General features: G+C 31.0%; 2 protein-coding genes across 2 annotated transcripts in view; one reads left to right on the forward strand and one right to left on the reverse strand.

Annotated features, from left to right (window-relative positions):
- The first annotated feature begins 10,420 nt into the window (after positions 1–10,420).
- The window catches only part of LOC130622319 (serine/threonine-protein kinase Nek10-like), an 83,589-nt gene continuing 74,947 nt past the window's right edge, over positions 10,421–19,062 (forward strand). The window contains exons 1-9 of the mRNA XM_057437773.1: positions 10,421–10,567; positions 11,454–11,523; positions 11,941–12,041; positions 12,680–12,740; positions 12,929–12,966; positions 13,062–13,146; positions 14,161–14,202; positions 14,275–14,353; positions 15,050–15,117. Coding sequence (XP_057293756.1) covers positions 10,521–10,567; positions 11,454–11,523; positions 11,941–12,041; positions 12,680–12,740; positions 12,929–12,966; positions 13,062–13,146; positions 14,161–14,202; positions 14,275–14,353; positions 15,050–15,117 — 591 coding nt within the window. The 5' untranslated portion in view covers positions 10,421–10,520. The remainder of the gene's footprint in view (positions 10,568–11,453; positions 11,524–11,940; positions 12,042–12,679; positions 12,741–12,928; positions 12,967–13,061; positions 13,147–14,160; positions 14,203–14,274; positions 14,354–15,049; positions 15,118–19,062) is intronic.
- On the reverse strand, positions 15,263–16,672 carry LOC130622336 (uncharacterized). The gene is made up of 4 exons (XM_057437794.1): positions 16,564–16,672; positions 16,272–16,446; positions 16,129–16,162; positions 15,263–15,680 (listed from the first exon to the last, which is right to left on the reverse strand). Exons 2-4 carry the CDS (start codon positions 16,355–16,357, stop codon positions 15,309–15,311), a joined length of 492 nt encoding a protein of 163 aa, XP_057293777.1. The 5' UTR covers positions 16,358–16,446; positions 16,564–16,672; the 3' UTR covers positions 15,263–15,308.

A 19,062-nucleotide genomic window follows, 5' to 3' on the forward strand; every position in this document is an offset into this window, starting at 1 on the left:
GGCTTTAGGCATCAGTGATCACAATTTAGTTTTGATGATTAGAAAATTTGAAATGCCAAATTTAAACCTAAAACTATCAAGGTTCGCAGCTACAAGAACATCAGTGGAAATATTTTTTTAAAGGACTTCACGAATTCGGACTGGTCATTTTTTAATAATTATGGTGGCTTTAATATGAAGTTTGTGAGAAACCGAATAAAAATATTAAAACAGTGACTGACAAACATGCCCCTTTCAAAAACACATAGATTTTCCGGCCGTGTTGAGGCATGGGTCACTGTTCAATTAATAATAGCCCATTCTCGACCCCAGAGCTCTTTAAGATAAACCTTGAAAATTTCGAGGTTTTAATCTCAAAGAGCTCTAGGAACGGGAATTATAATAACCATGAAAAAAACGTCTTAAAACAGAAGCATCGAAAAAAACCATCATAGACTGGGAAGCTTTCAAACAAAAAAGAAACCGGGTAACAGGACTCAAAAATCGACTCAAAAACGAGTACTAAAATGACGTTTTGCAGGCCTTTCAAAAACGGCCAAAACAACTTTGGAAAACACTAAAAAAGCTGGTTCCTAATAAGTCAGACAATACTACCTCAATAAAACGAATAGTATAAAACAATGGTACCAAAAAGTCTCTTTCAAAAGAAATTTCAATTTTCTTCTGGCACTACTAATGTTAATCCAGCTGTTAGCAGAGACGATTTTCGGTTTTGAGATCAGGAGTGTTGGTGCTAAACTAGTTTCAAAGTTTTCTTTTAGCACTACTAACGGAAATCCACCTGTAAGCAGACACGATTTTTAGTGGGTTCGAAAAAATAATTAGTTTACTAAAACTTTATAAGGCTATATGCTTGTACGGAATTGGCAGGTTCGTCAGTTTCAAGTATCTATAGATCAAGTCTTTTCAACAAATCTTCTTTTTGGTTATGAATGTTGGACTAAAAGAGCCTCGCTAAGACTAAAAGAGCTTCGCCTATTTTTAAAAGTGGCATAAAACAGATCCTACAAATTATCGGCCTATTCTACCAATTCCTATAAAAAATTTTAAAAGTTAGTGCATGAGCAAATTTCTCATTTTATTTCTGAGCACAACTTCCTAAATGACAGAGAGTCCGGATTTCGAAAACTCTTTTCCACAGAAACTGCAGTAGTCGATGCCTCTGATTTTATTCTTACTGAGCTCGACCAACATAACTTTATTTGTGCTGTGCTCATTGAACTCTTAAAAAGGCTTTTGACATTATGGATCATAAAAAATTAGATGCTACTTTTGATTGCTCCGAGACCTACTTAACAGGTGCAATGCGGCTGGCTCTTGTGAACGACTCCAGATCAGATCTGCTTCGTGAAGACGCTTTCGGGGTGCCGCAGAGACCTGTGTTGAGCCCCCTGCTTTTTCTTTTGTATATTGATGACTCAAAATCTGTCATCAATTCAAATTACTACCATCTATATGCAGATGATACAATAATTAATTCGTCTCATAAAAACTTAGATACCCTTGCTCATAGACGACCTATGGCTGAATAATAACAAAATGACTATACAGACAAAACTGAAACAATCTTTTTCGGTAACCACAGTTAGTTAAAAAAAATTTGAGAACAAAACTATCAAGTATATGGGTATTCCTTTGAAAAGGAGGGAAAATTAAATATCTCGGGGTACTATTTGATCAAAAAATGCAATGATAACAGACAAAAATAGAAAAGTACTAATTCAATAGTCTAAAATTAGAACCATTGCATCTTGTTTAACTCCTCACACCAAAAACTTGTCATGATCTCATTGCTTCTGATTACATGTGCTCAAAACTTCTTTCTTGCAAAAAACTGCCACAATCACGAAACAAAAGGAGCTTCAAAAAACAGGTTCACACATCTCTTGGTCAACACGGAATAGTCAAAAAGGCCTTCCCGTTTAAAGCTGGAAAGGTGTGGAATAATCTTCCAGACTAAGTGACCTGTTATGGAAGTCTGCTTTCTTTCAAGACATAATGGAGATCACTTTATACTTTTTGTTTATAATTCTTTTTCTTCTAATTCTTTTATAAAATATGTTACTATATTTGATGGAGCTAAGGCGGTCTAAGATTTATCATTTTTGTTTTTGTTTTTCGTTTCAGTGGCCCTCAGTAGAAACAATCCACTAACTATAGGGTTTTGGGATTTCTGGGCTAGTCACTTTGAATATTTATAATTATTATTATAATGCTTTGTGGAAATTATGCAGTATCGAAGGAGGCCTGACCATGGTTGGGACCCCTAGGTTGGCTAAAACATACTTAAATTCTGAAATATTGCGCAAGAAAACCTTCACAAAATGCAGGAGATTGCATATAGAGATATAAAAACGGCATATTTTATGTACCATATATTTTTAAAATAAGCAATAGTAACATCGAAGCAAAATAAAGATAATGCAGAGGAAGGTTATAGTATATGACAACTACCTGTCCCCGTTTGTAAATATTTCCGAATACTCGCTTTCTGGGGGGAGGGGGGGGGGGGGGCTATAGCCTAAAAAAAGAGGCAGCCTTCTTCTCTTCGGTTTTCTCTTTTCAGTGATCAACAACTTGTCTCTGTGATACATCACATGATAAAAATTGGGACTAAAGATAAAATATATGAAATATTACGGCTGCGTAACAGCGCTGGTGTAAGCACAAATATAAGAAATGGACCCCTATTTTCTTGTTTGGCGGGTTATTTATTTTTTTTAGTAAATTTTAGCGTAACGCCAGGTTTAACACAATGCATGAGCCATAACAAAGTGACCAGTGATTTTTGTGCCGTGGACTTACATAGGCACTCCTCACACAAGTGTATTATAATATAGGATATCTTCCATTTTAAAGATTTCGCCCGCGTGTGTAATGCTAGTGGCATCGGAAATTAAGAAGAGCCCTGAGAACGAGGTTGATCATCTCAACCCCTTGTTAAGATACGGCTAAATGAAGAGTAACACACCCTAATTAATAAATTTCCACACGACTATCCAACTTCAATTATGATCCGTAGTACACTTAGAGGACAAGCAAACAACAAAAAATCTCAAAATCGCCCCGGGGGGTCGTTCAAACCAGTCCGTTAAACGTAAACACTCTCCCACCGATGTACATATGCTATGATCATTAGCATCCGCTAAGAGCAAGCAAACAAAGAAAAAACCTAAATAACTGGTGACGAGAGGTTGGTCGTTTATAAACAAACCAGTCAGGCTATCCAAGTACCTTACACTCTCTTCCACACGACACGATGTACTGTTCACCCCCGTGTGACGTTTTTAAATTATTTATTTACGTTTTTCCTAAATCCAGTGAACTCTCGCCTACATCAAGCAACGTGTATTCTTTTCAAAACAAGAGAAATCTCAGCCGTCGTGCTTTTCTTGGAGAGAATTGAGAAGAGGACAAGAAGTGTGGAAGCTTTAATGCAATTTGCCTTTTGCGACATTGAGATAACGGAGTGTATATTCTGCCGGTACCGGCGGAAATAGTAACACGCGTTAGTCGGACGGTACCGGCTGGTTAAGGAAGAAAATTATTCTGCCGGCAGTAAATTTCCCGCCAAATCGCGTACTTAACATCATTCAGACATAATCGTAATGGCGGATGATGTTGATGGTGCATTTACTGTTGGTGAAAAGTTTGCGAGCTATAAGGATTTATGTAATAAATTAGAACGTTTTAAAGCATCACACTTCGTAGATTTATGGATTAGAGATTCTCGGACAATAAAAGCTTCTCAAGGGAGAGTAAAGAAAACACTAAATCCTGAGTTAAAATATTATGAGCTAAAACTGTCTTGTGTTCATGGTGGTCGTAAATTTCACTCAGAAAGTTCAGGAAAACGCTCCTCGCAGTAAGTAGATATCAATAAGTTATTTATTTCTAGCTTTTTATTGAAAATAATTTCTGCATAGTATTAGTTTAGCAAGCTCTGTTCCTCTGTGTTCACCTAGCCTAGCTAGCTACTGTTCTTTTTTCTTTATTGCAGAACACTGAAGAATAACTGCCCATTTAGTATCAAGATTAGGGCATCTGCAGATGGCCAAACTTTAGAAGTAAAAGATATAGTTGATAAACATAATCATGAACTCAACCAGGTAACTGCTAGCTACACACAGTGGTACAATTTTTATGATAAACATCATTTACCTTTATGACGTTTCGCCACCCTGTTGTGGCGTATTTCAGAGATTAAACATTGCTGTACACTGACAATTACATATAAATGACTACTATATAATAAATACAATAAAATATTGAAACCTAATAATATAATAATAATAATATAATAGTAACAATAATAAAGTGTTCAGTCATATATAACTTAAGACGTAAAAATAATGTACAAAGTCAACTTAAAAATTGTTATGTTCGAAGGTATAGTTTAACGGAAAAACGGCATGGCTCTTGCCTTGCAGTTGCGGGTTCAATTCCTGCTGCCTTCATTTATTATCTGTATATACATAATAAAATTAAAAGTAATCTTTTTAATATAAATTTGTATAAATGAAAACGAAAGTGTAGACGAAGATGCGTTTCGAAGGATGGTCGAACAGGATCTTCCAAATTGCATAAGTGACGAATCATTCGATATAAAACTAATTAGGAGATTTTGCCTAAAAGAAACTTATGGTAAGCTGTGCAAATACATAAAAGATGCAGTTGAATCACGGAAAGAAAGTTTGTGTGGAAATTGTAAAGCAGAGTTGGTCGAACCACGTTCTTGTACAAGGTGCTTAGTCAGATACCACGACATTTGTTTTAATAGCACAGATGGAAATATTTGCTTTAGTTGTGAGAAATTTTTGAAAAAACGTAAGTTTTTTTACAAAAGTTTATAATACAGAAATCTATAATTATTTTGTCATTACATTCTCAAAATAATGTTACCATATTCCATTAGGAAAAGAGGAGATGGAAAAAGCAATTGAAGAAGGTATATAGCCGGCATCATATTTTTTTGCCACTTAACTCGCTTTAATTTTTTATTATTAGTCACTTCTGCTTCTTAGAACAACGTGAAAAAAAAAACTAGAAAGGTGGTTTTGTCATTGGCGGCTGCTGTTAAGAAAAATGGCACATGACGGAAGTTTGATGGATATTGTGCAAGAGTCAAGTGATCCTGATAACAATAAATTACTTGCGATTTGTAAGTACGAAGGGAAAAAGTACGCCCACGCGCTGGAAGAATTATTCAACACATTTCCGAAATTCGAAAAGGAGTATAAGTTATATGCCAATGATGAAACTGAACCAAAGGAAAAAATTTTACATTTTGTCCATCACGGTTATAAGGAGAGCTTTGACATTGGTAAAACTACCTGTGCTAGATTAGAACATATTGTTATGCGACTCGTCAATGCGTATAAGTCATGAACCGGTAACACGACTGATGTATTTTTATTTTTGTTCTAATTAACTTACTTGTGTTGGTTCAAGAACTTTCATTTTGTAAAAATTCAGAAAGTTTGGTATATGGAGATCTTTATCTTTATATACTGCAATTTTAATAGTACAGTTTTTAGTAGTGTTTGGTACACTTTACACGTTTTTTTTGTCTCCGTCATGTCGTGGAATAAAACCGGAGTTTTGTTTGCTTTGAGTTTTTTTGTATTTTTGCCACGATTATGTACTATATTTACTTTTTGCAAAATAATACCTTTTTGGTGTATTTATCGTGATTTCCGTTATTACTGCCGGCAGACTAATATCTCTCTTTATTCTGCCGGTAGTTGATTACTGCCGGCAGAATTAATAGCCCCCTTTATTCTGCCGGTAGTTACTGCCGGCAGACTATCTCTCTTTATTCTGCCGGTAGTTGGTTACTGCCGGCAGAATAAACACCCCTACTTATTCTGCCGGTACCGGCAGAATATCCACGTCCTTGAGATAAAGCCACATGATATAGCTCAATGAATTTTTTTTGCAATTATATTTAAGCTTGCTACCACCAAAGGCAAGGAGTTTCTTAGCTTTTTAGCTATCTAAACTTAAGACTCTGCTCTTCTGGCTGACATTGGTTGATTCTGGTTCATTAGATGTTGTTTGTGTGGATGAGTAAAAATAAAGGACTGTAGTGTAGCAAAAAATCTTTCCCCCAAACTAGCTTTCCCCCAACCCAACTTTAGACGAGACTAGCCTGTCAAAAGACAGGTTGACTTGTTTGCAGTTGGGATGGCCCATCTATTAACAGGCCCTTGGAAAAATGAATGTAAATTGGTCTTAAGTTTATAGAGGCCCAACTACTAACAAAATAATGGGGCAAATGCAACTTTATACAAAGAAAAGACTGACTGCCCTGAAAGATCAGCTAGTAAGTAAGTAAGTAAGTAAGTAAATACATTTATTTGTTAAGTTAGATTACAAAAAATAAACTTTTTTAAAAAAAATAAATTGTCTAGAGTATAAATAATGCAATAATCTAACCTAACAGGAGAGCTAGTCAAATAGATAAATCTAATCAAGAACTAGCCCCCCTGTCAACAAAAAAAAAATAAGATAGACATATATATATATATATACGTAGTAGAAATAAATTAGACAAAACAAACAAAAAAAAAACACAAGAAAAACAAACAAAAAATCAATAAATGAAATAAGATAAACAAAAATTAAACAAAATTAAATAAAAAAATATAGCTATATATATACAAAAAATAAATAACTAATTAAACTTAAATTTAAATTTAAGTGTAGCAAATAAATTATTAGTTTATATATATTCCTTATAAGTATTTACTTAACAATTGATTTGTAATTATTTTTTTGCACTGGTTTTTGGATAGTGATGACAGCTTTTCATCACTGTGTTGGTTATTAATTGTATTCCAGCAACAAATTGATTGATATTTTATACTATAAATTCCATACCAAGTGGTACTAACATTTGGAAGTATTAGGTTATTGTTTGATGCATTTCTAGTATTATGGGTATGAGTATTTGTAACCAGAGTGAAAATGCCTTGCAGAGGTTTAGGCAAATTTTTATGATAATGATCATACGCAAATAAAAAGTCTTTCAGCTTAATTGTGTCAGGAAAAGTAAGTATTTTGGATTTATTAAATAATAGAGAAGTAGGGCTGTTTGCAGGTTTGAAGTTCATAATTTTAATTGCTTTATTTTGAAGGGAGATAATTCTATTCAGGTAGGTGCTTTTGTTATGTCCCCATATTTGACATCCATAAGTTAGATGTGATGAGAAGATAGCATGATATATATTAGTTAAAATATTAAAGGAAACATAGTGTCTTATTTTAGATAATATCCCAATGGATCTGGATAGTTTTACTTTAAGATTATCTATGTGTATATGCCATTTTAAATGTTTGTCCAGAGTGATCCCTAAATATTTAATAGATTCAGAAGGTAAAATTTTATGGCCATTGATTTTTATTTTGATATCATAGTCAATAGATTTGTTTGGATGGGTAAAAAGGATGATTTCTGTTTTACTAGCATTTAGGGATATTTTGTTGGCCCCAAGCCAGTTGCAAAGGAATCTTAGATCAAAGTTTAATTGCTTCCTTATTGATTTTAAATTATCACTAATTGTCAGTAAGTTAGTATCATCTGCAAAATGGTGGACTGTTGAGTATTTAATTGCATTGTTTAGATCATTAATATAAATTAGAAATAGTAAAGGTCCAAGTACAGACCCTTGGGGTACTCCTATTGTTATATTTTGGACATTTGAATCAAAACCATTTATTGAAACATATTGTTTTCTGCTACTAAGGTATGATCTGAACCAGGAGTTAGATAGTCCTCTAATTCCATAATTCCATAATCATAAGTTTTTTTAAAAGGATAGTATGATCAACAGTGTCAAATGCCTTTTGCAGGTCAATGAATGTTCCACATGCAAAGTTGTTGAAATCTAAAGTTTCTCTTATTTTCTCTGTAATACTGAAGAGTGCATTATTAGTGGAATGATTTTGTCGAAAACCAAATTGTAGATCATAAATACAATTGTGATAGTCTAAAAAATTGTATAATCTGGAGTGCATGAGTTTTTCAAAAATTTTATTAATATTAGAGAGGAGTGATATTGGGCGGTAATTGTTACATTCTAGACTAGATCCTTTATTTTTATATATAGGTATAATTTTTGCAATTTTTAAGTTATCTGGATAGATGCCAGTCGAAAATGATAGATTTATTATCTCGCATAGGGGTGTTGATACATTGAATTTAATAAGTTTAAAAATATTGCTGGGTATACTAAAAGGTCCGTTTGTTTTATTTTCATTTAAAGAAGATATCAGTGGTATTATTTCATTTTCAGTAGTAGGATTGATAAAAAAAGAATTGTGATTTGCGTCATTAAGGTAATTATGGAATGGTTTATTAGAAGGTGAAATTTTATTTTGAAGTTTTACTCCTACTCTATATATATCAACAGGATTATTGTTAATTTTATTGTTAATTTTTAGGCTAGTAGGAACAGTGGATTTCATTTTGGATATGCTAATAATGGTTTTGATTCCGTCCCAAGTTTTTCTAATGTTATTCGAGTTTTCAAAAAAATATTTTTGATAATGTTGTTTTTTACTTTTTCTGATCAAATCAACAATTAAATTTCTGTATTGTTTATAATTATTGTGTAACATATTTTTATAATTATCATTCTTTCTGTAATTTATGAATTTTTTCAGTAATTTATCTCTTATAGTGATAGATTTACATATTCCTTTTGTAATCCATGGTTTAGATTGTTGCTTGTATTGTTTTTTTGACATCTTCTTTAAAGGTATATGCTTATCTAATAATTGGCTAAGCCTCCCAAATTATGTAATAGGTCAAATTGGAATAATTCCATCATAGATTATCTTGAAATGTAAACATAAATAGGTTGCAGAATAGCTAGCTTGCTATCTAGCTATGTACATATAACATTACACTGAGCTGAGTGTTATATCTTGATATCTCAGTCAAAATTATATAGCTTGTCCATATGCACAGAACAAACCAGTTAAAAACATCTCTAATAATGCTACAAGCAAGTCTCTACCTACTTGGAAAAATGCATTTTGCAAGTTGGTCCTGGGCTGTCAATTGACAGTGCAACATGTGAAAAGAGGGCCACCGTGTCTGAAGATGGTCCATTCCCTCTATAGACAGGCCATGTTCTAAGTTCGGTCAAAATAGTCCCACCCTGTCTGACTGAGAGAATGGATTGGACATGGGTATTTTAATGAGTTTTGTTATTATGTTTTGAACTATCAGATCTAAACTTAAATTCCTAACAAATCTTTCTTGGTCTACCTCTAACCTTTGCCCTCTGAATTGGTGTGTTATGTTAAATTTTTTTATGAAAAATCCTACATCATCCTGAATAAGAAAGCTAATTTATTGTTGGTTTACGCGAAAAAAATATTTTACACAAAAATATTAACCTATAACGTTGTGTTAATGGATTTGTGCAAGTATGGAGTTTTAAGAACTGTAAGCTATTTGTTAAAACCATAAAATTAAATTATTTTCAGAAAAGAATTTTGATTAGTATATACCTTGCAATGTAGGGTGTTGAATTAAATACAGTCACTTGGTTTATCTAAAAATCTATCACATGGGTAGGGTATTGAATTGAACACTAGGTATAAATCTATCACATGAAATATGTTGGGTATGTTATGCCACCATCACTTACTAAAACAAAGGAAAAGAAAAAAATAGACTACAAATCCTTATATTGTATCAAAAAAGAGGTGCAGGATAATATACTCCTGAAGGCATAAAACAGCAGGTAATAGACCTGCTCTATCGGTTTTGCAAGGAGATGTTCTGTTAGGCAAACTTTTATTGAGCCTCTGCTTTAACAATTGTCTTTAACAATTGTCTTAATAAGTACACCAACAGGTGTGCTACACATCACACACCTTCAATGCTAATTTTGTGCAAATTTATAAAAATAAATTTGCTTTATAGAGACAATTATTTTTGCAATACAAGACTGGTTCAACCTTTTTAATTTTTCTCAAGTATTTAAACCACACAAAACACTTTAGTTTAAACTGTAGGATGTTTTAAAATGTTGTTAAAAAATAAAAAGCAGAATGTAACAAATCTTTTATAAGCAAATGGATGCAGGAAGATGCTCCTTGAGCCGAAAAAGCAGCAGCCAATTTCATGCAAGTGGGTTATGTGTTCTTGTTACTGTGTCTTGTTTCAAAATATCTCTTTCTTTAAGTCAAGTTAACAGAAGAATCATAAGAAATTAAAATAGTTTTCTTTCTGTTTTAATCAAAATTCATTAAGTGATTCATCCACATATAGCATTTTTTGCCTTGTCCTTTCATTTTGTAGCAGTTCCAATAAAACAGCAATTGTTTTGCAGCTGTCTTCACCCTCTGATGCGTTTTGTCAGAGAAAAATTATAATGTGTTTTTCTGTATCATCTGTCAAGATTTTATTTGATTGTTGAAGTTGACAAATGGAATATGTAAGAAATGTACATTATTTTAAAAAAATAGGGAATAAATAATGATTGGTTGGTTATATCCTTGCAATGCCTACACATCGCGCAAAAGGGGGTCACAAACCCTCAGATGAAAGGTATGTTTATCTAGATTTCTTGTTTTCAAAATAAGAGGAATAAAGAGAATACTGAAAACTGAGTTGGGGATGAAAGAAAAACATAAGAATTGTCAACAGAAAAACAAGTATACTCCAAAAAGAGACATTATAGAACATTGTAAATTAAATCAGTTAATTAAGAAGGGATTAAAAAGTTGCTTATTTGGCCACTGTTTGTACTACTACCAATAACATATATACTAATTTTTTACAGGATATACTAAATTATGTCCTGGGAAAATAAGATGTTCTTTCCATCAAATTTTCTATAGCTGGGTTAAAACAAGTTAGTATTGTCAGCAAGACAATTTAAAACTCCAATATATCCTCAAATTTCCGAAAAACATTGCTGTGCCTCTTCAAGAAGGGATTAAAAAGTTGCTTATTTGGCCACTGTTTGTACTACTACCAATAACATATATACTAATTTTTTACAGGATATACTAAATTATGTCCTGGGAAAATAAGATGTTCTTTCCATCAAATTTTCTATAGCTGGGTTAAAACAAGTTAGTATTGTCAGCAAGACAATTTAAAACTCCAATATATCCTCAACTTTCCGAAAAACATTGCTGTGCCACTTTAAAAAATCAAGAACAAATTGACCAAAATTAAAAAAATAATTTATCAAGATCCTATAATAAATAAATAATTCTATTCCAATTTGGACTTAAATAGTTTATAATATTGATTGCTAGGTACCCAAAATTATTATGTGATTTAAATTTGGTGAAGAAGACCTACGTAAAATTTAAATCATACAATAATTTGTAACTTTTATGGGCTTGCTATATGTAGCTTTCTGTAAGAGTTTGTAAATTATTGATAAATTGTGACTCACATTTTTTTCATTGTATTATCATAGTGTATCAAAGGATTCTAAGTTTTTGGATAAAGTGGTGGATTTGCTAAGCATTCCAGCGAAAAAGTACAAGGTATGTAATATGTGATGTTTATAGGAAAATTGACCACTTCTATTTTGAGGGTGTATCAATTCATATTTTCAAAACAGTTGAATTTTGTATAAGGGATTTTCAAAAATAGGAATTTTGTATTTTTAAAAATATGAATTTTGCATTTTTAAAATATGAATTTCGTACTTTCAGAAATAGGAAATACGTTCCTATTTTTTAAAAATTTGTGTATTTGTTTCAGATACGCATATTTTTAAAAATAGGAAATACGATTTTCTTTTTTTTTAATGGTAGAAAAGTATAAAATTTGTATTTTCTATTTTAAAAAATATGAAATTTCTGAATCTCCTATTTTAAAAATACGAATAAGGAAGTGGTCGGTTTTCCAAAAAACATCACAAATATCAATTTTAACAGAAATATGAAATTATAATTTAGAGTGAATTGGATAATGCATCTCCTTCTAAGAATAATCAATCAATCAATAGGTCATCGCAAGTTACTTTCCACTATGAATCGAAACTACTGCGTCAGTTTTGGTATGTATAGTGATGTTTATTTTTTGCTTTTTTTTATAGCCAATCTCCAATTTTATTGGCTTCAAGAAAGGACATATACACAATAAAAATCAAAAGTTACTTAGCAGTTTCTCAAAATTACCTAATTTTTGAAGAAAAATGTTTTAGGAGCCTGGATTTTACATCCAATTTTAATTGAAAAGAAATTGATTTTATTGCAGTAGATAAACATATACACAAAATAACTTGCTTGAAATACTAAGCGGCTTAGAAATTCTTTAATACAGGCATATGACATAGTGGTTATTTATATACCATATATGTGACACTTCAAAAACAAAACATGAAATCATCCTCTCTATTTCATCTCTTTCATCTCCATCATCATTTCTCCTCAACTTCAACCCAAAAAACAGAAGAATCAGGGAATTTATCTTTCTTAATCTACGCAACTCTTTTCTGCATATGTGAAAGGTAAAAAAAACACCCAGTGCTATTTCATTGACTTGGTTGGGTAAAGGAAAACAAAGATATTTTTAAGTCTAGCCTTAATTCAAATTCACACTGTTTTTAGTTTGTTCAGAGGGATGAGTATTCATTGAAAAATGTTCAGCATTTACTTATTATATATTATTACTTGCTAATTCTTATTTTCTTAGGTCAAAATACAAAGATGAAAGGTGTTTCAGTCAATTACCTGATGTGGAAAAGTTTCTTAAAGTATATACAAAATTTTATTCCTGTACTTATTTGATAGGAGACAAACTGCAATTATATTATTTACAATCGTTAAAAATCCAAACTATTTTATTTCACGAAATTGTAAAATATTTTTTTCGTCCTCATAATTCCAGTTACTCCAATATTTTATTTAAGAAAATTAGGATAATTTTGTTATATTCATTTAGATACTTCGAGATTTAATAAAGACGCGCCTGCGTAACAGGTAATTTGCTATTGGTAGCAAATTAAATGAAATCAAGTTCTTGACAGAAGGGTCTATGTACAATTCAAATTGTGCTCTTTGTTATTCTATTTTAGTTATTGGAATGAAAATGCTACTTTAGAAAATTTCTATCGCTTGTTTCAATGTCTACGTGTATTATTACGAGATCAGAACTTTCAGGTACTTGAATTTAAAAGGGAGTTATTATAAATTACTGATGTTATAGAAAAAAATAGAAATGCTTTATTTTGGTCTTATGCACATAATCATGTTATTGTTTAAAGGAGAACTAACAATTGATTGCGTAAAATATTCATTATAGTGTGAATATGAACTGTGTATTTTTTTATATTTGTGAGCTTTGGTTCTCGAGATATTCAAAGTCAAAGTAGTCGACAGTGTCGATGAGGCCTTTCAGTAGATTACTAACTTGTGTAACGTAATTTCGTGGGGATGTAACCAAGCGCATTCTGAATGAAAGAAGCCATGAAATTCTAAACAGAAAAAGTATCTCCTGTCATTGTCTGAAGTAATTTTTTTATCATGTTTTAAAAAAAATATCTTTTGCAGAATATAACAATGTTTCACTGTCATAAATATAGTTTTAGACATGAGTTTATCACTGGAAAATCATAAGTATTACATGTATTCGAATTTATTATGAAATTTTGTGTTATTTGTTGTATTAAATCATCTTAAAAGACGACAGGTGCTTTAATTTGCTAGTTCTGAAAACAAAAGTTCAAACGATTATGTGCAATGAAGTGTACTAGAAGTGATTTTGTGAAAGCAAAGCAAAACAAAAACAGTCTCCAAGTTTTTATTTCTTTACCTGGTTTTTCCGTTAGTTCTCCTTTAAGGGCAGCATTTATTATTTTGTGTTCCAATTGCATTTTGAAAGAAAGTGTTTGATATACTATTTCAATTTCTGTATATAATATTATGATTGTAATGAAAAAAACATTTTCTGTTTGTAACAAAAAGTAGCAATATGAACAGAAAAAGCACGCTACAATTATTTTGACATCTAGTTTTACTATTTTCCCATGTGTGTAATTTCTAAACATTGTGACTTAATATGTTATAAAACCCTGTTATGTTTGGCATGTTTAATTATTTTTTCTTTGTCTTAAGCAAGGTTTTGATCTATCTGTCTGCATGTTAGAACCATTAGGCAATCATTTTTTTCTTTAGAATGAGCTTCATGCTTTAGATGGTTTTCCTGTCATAGCGAAGGTTAACAAAGTTTTTTTATTTTAATTTATTATACAAGTAAAACATAATTAAAATAGCTTGTTTTTTTTTCAGAATTTACATTTGTTCAGTAAAAATCATATGAGTTATAACAGTGATGAATTAGTGACAGACACTTTGAAAGAAATCACCAGTAAGTATCTTCAAAATTATTTTCTTTAGATGTTATAACCTGTTAAAATATCCACTTTTTTAGTGAGGCAAAAAATCAGAGAGATGTATTTTGTAAATGTCAATGAGCTGTCTGTGTATTAGATTTCATTGCTGACGTCATCAAGTTTTTTAAAATCATTTTCATTCTTCTTCATCCTAAGTCGATTATTCTTTTCAACTAAAGAGACTGGCTCTTATGATAATAATTGTGTTTGTGACAGGCAAAGCAAATTATATTTTCTACAATAGCCCATGTAAAACATTTTATAAAACTTCTATTTACACCACGTTTTCATTGGGTTAAAACAAGTCACATGATAAAGTAAATTAGCTAAAAATACATTAAAATGACCTGTTTGTATAGATGTCAATGCTGACATCAAGTTTTTTAATATCATTCTCATTCTTCTTCATCCTAAGTCGATTTTTTGTTTCGACTAAACAGACTAGCTCTTATGATAATAATTGTTTCTGTGGCAGGCAAAGTGAATTATATTTTCTAAAATAGGCCATGTAAAAGATTTTATAAACTTGGACTATGCCAATTAGTTCAAATTACTTTTAAACGTTTCAGTGTTATGGTGGTTGATGGCTAAAGAATTTAATGTGTGTATGTTCTTGTGATTATAATTTTTACTGACTGAATTCAGTGGATTTTTAATATATTCTCATTTAGATATATGTCAAAAATTATCTGCAGAAACTCATCAACGAATGATAGTAGTAAATCATGGAATACATGAGGTTTGATTTTTAGTCAAAAAATGTTTGTTTGTTTTTTTATTTATATTTACATATCGAAAAATATTGGCTAATAAGAAGGTAATGTCACCTTTTAACTATATAATATAACAGTTCCTGTAGTAAATACTTTAAAGCTGATTTTGTAACTTTCAAATAACTTAATATATTATTTTCTATGTTTGTGTAACAAGTTAGTCTTTGCTTACTTCTGCAAACATATATTTAAATGTTTCTGGAGAAGTTTTTTTATGTATATCAGTACTCTGTACACTTTCTGACAACACAGAATCTGTTTTGGAGTTCACAGAATAAGGTACTTCCTCGTATATATCACATCTTGGTTCTAATTCATTATAAGTTGGTTCAATTTCTCTATATTCAGGTTCAACCTCTTCATATATCGGTTGTTCTTGTCTCTGTGATCCTTGATTTAGTTCTAGAGGCTTATAAAATGATTTGCAATGCTGATATTTTTCATCAAGCTCTTTGTATATTTGATTACTGTCATCTGTTATTTCGACACCGGTTTCTATAGAACTGTCGGGTGGTAATCGCTGCTTGACCTGTAATTAAATAAAAGAATTAATGAGAAAATTCAAAATAAAAATTAAAAAATACATTTTACATAGAGATATATCAGGAGCTATTTTTAATCATTACCAAATTCTTATTCTGAATTACTGATAAAGCTCCACCCAGACTCACTATTGTAACCCCCACAAACTCCCTGCTTGCGAAGTTCTTCAACAAAAAAAAACGATTTATATGTCACTGGTATGGAATAACACTATAAACTCTAATTTTATTAAAAAATTTCTTCGAGTAAATAGAATTTACTCAAAGAAATTTTTGGCAACTTGTTGAGACATTCCTGTTATTCAGCTCTCAACAAGTCATAAATTTCTATAATACAATATAATGCAGAAAAAAGTCATAAACTGACGTTTTTTATACATTATAACGTCTACATTGGTGATGACTATGAAAGATTAAAAAATTGTAATGTCATACCCTTTCTTCGTCATTTATGGTAAATTTCTTTGATCTGCAAAAAAAATGTAAAATTATCTACCAGAAACTTGACAAAAAACAAACATGAAGTAGCTCTATGACAAGAAAGAGAAAAGAAGAAAGAGAATTTTAAGGGAACCTACCTTCTCTTAGATATAAATACTGCAACTAAAATGATAACAATCACCATAATAGCAAGAGAAAGTCCACAAGTGAGCCAAATAAACATCCATATGTTGGTTTTTTCACCTGTGGCTTTCTTAGATGGCTCAGTATCTACTATGATGTCACCCTGCAATGTGTTGTTCTGTAATGGATCTAAAGATGATTGTAAATATAAAGAGTTAAATTATGAAAATAAACAAATAAAAATAAAAACAGTAGAGTGAGAGAAAAACAAATGATTAAAATATTTTTATTGTAAACTTATCATACGTAATCTATTTCCAAGAAAAGCTATTGTGAGACAGGTTGTGGTTAAGTCATTGCACTTTAAGGATATGCGAATAAGAAGACCTTCCCATTTTCTCTCTCCATAGTTGATCTAAAAAATACATTATGAGGAATTTAGGCATAGCATTGTACACATTTCTTGTAGAGTTGTTATGGTACAAAATTTTCATTGACTAAAGTTATCAAAATACTCTTACATAAAGGAGGTTATTGCTTTCTATTTTGAAAAGAGAGTGAATTGTTTTGTTCCATTTCTTAACCCAATCGCCATTCTTCGTTGTTACGTTATAGTCCCATATTTCTATAACTTCAATTGCTCTTGTATTGCACGGAAGTGTTATATTTTCTTTTTTTGTTGCATTTATTATATTAATTCCAAATGGGCAACCTAAGAATGTAAAAAGACAATTTAAAAACCTTGGCAAACCTTAACAAGACATTATAATCCAAAGCATACATAAATAGACTTATAAAACATACCTGTAACTGATGGTACATTTTTATTGTGGATGCAGCTTGGCAATGAATTATTTCGTGAAAAGAATGTGTTAAACTCGAAATTACATTTACATTCACCTAAACCTGTGTCGTGACTGTTTGATTGTCGCTGGCATGGCAAACCATTGTATGTGTCTAATAATACTTGTCTTGATATGTTTAGCATACAAAGTCCCTCCAAATTATACTTTGCTAGTGTTATTAAAATTATTAGGTATTTCATTGTGCCTTCAAGTACCTTGAAGTTGAATAAATATAATATGCTTATTTTTTAATTTCCAATCTTCAAGTTTGCATATGTCTTGTTCACAGTCATCTATTTTGAAAGTGGCAATTATGTTATGTAATAGGTCTTTGGAAGTTAATTAAGTCAATCAATTAGATTTAATTATCATTTGTGCTCTGTTATAAAACGAACTATGCATTGGTGTAGGAAAGAAAACAAGGAAAGATCAGAATTTCCTGTAAACATTAACAGCAAAAGGGGAAATTTATATTTTACACAACATTTCCATTTTTTGCTGACCTACCACCTCTATTTTGAATCAAAGTAATTGTTTAGTAATTGGTCTTCTTGACAGATCTTTTTTTGTTCTAATGTTCACCTTAGTATGTGTTCACAAGTGATTGATGGGTAATTAATTGACAGGCAAGAATAGTATAGATATAATTGGGTTTTTTAAACAACTTGATCGGTGTCATTCTTGTTTAATGTTATGGCAAGATATCATAATTCATTTTTCACAACCTGTATTAATTTGAGATGTCTTACTTTGTTTTTAGAAGTGGATGTGATAAGGTTATGTAAGATAGTTAGAGCAAATTAAGTTTGCCACTGTATACTTTCCTTTCCTTATCACTTACAAATAAGTTCAAATATTTCTACACAAAAAAACAAAAATTAATTTTTGCCATTGATATTTTATGAAGCAAGAAACAAAAAAAAACAATAAAGGTTAGGTGTTGTACTGATGTCTCATCACTTGTTAGAAACAGGGATACTTAAGTAAATAAAATTAAATACCTTATAATTTTCTATTTGACACATTCAACTTTTAGTTTTTGTATATATTTAGGTATTTTTAAAGTTATATTTTTAAATTTCCCCTGTTCTTGAAATTGTTCTTAAGTGTATAAAAAAGGTCAAAAGAGGTATAGATTTGTTTTCAGTTTTGTAAACATTCATTTTACTGTTTTCTATTACCATCTTTGAGAAGTGAAAATGTTAACATTAAAAATAATGTTAAAAAGTCAATCTGAGATGTTCTATTGTGCATAACAAAAAATCATCTGCTACACAAAATTACAACCACTTAGATTCTGTTGTCTTAAGATAAATGTTTAAATGAACAGTCATTATTTTTTCTTTACCTGCTCTTGCATAATATTGCATTCTTTTTCCTAACCAACAATAGTACTGAACATAACTATGTTTTTTTTAAAAAAGGATATAAACACATCATTTTATTGATTGCTGTTTTTTATTAGTTGTTCCAAATTATAACATTACTTTAGTATAATTCCTTGAATCATTGGTGCACCCCCAAGAAGTAGAAAAACAACAGTTTATCTTGTCTGGGTCTTTTTAAATTTACGTGTACAGGAAGGACATGGTGATTGAGACAAGGAAAGTTAATTTTAGCAACAGTCCATACCATCTCCCATTACGTTTATCTAAAATGGGAAGTAATTAATTGGATTAATTGATACTCACTGACAACTACACTAGTGAAAACCTCAATACATTTCAACGTTGTTGTTGGAATTTTAGCATTACACTCCATATTTCTGGAGGCAAATAACTTGACAACTCATGTGTAAACCATAATTTTATCTTGTGTGCTTAACTACAGTCAAGTTAGAACTAAAATTGGTCCAACTTCTATAGGCGTAGTCAATGTAATGATTTACAATTTGTTGTTAACATCAGTAAAACCCCAAATATCTCCTTTATTAATCTTGTGTAATCCTAGCCACTGTTTT

Source organism: Hydractinia symbiolongicarpus, chromosome 12, assembly GCF_029227915.1.
Source record: "Hydractinia symbiolongicarpus strain clone_291-10 chromosome 12, HSymV2.1, whole genome shotgun sequence".
Classification (NCBI taxonomy): Eukaryota; Metazoa; Cnidaria; class Hydrozoa; order Anthoathecata; family Hydractiniidae; genus Hydractinia; species Hydractinia symbiolongicarpus.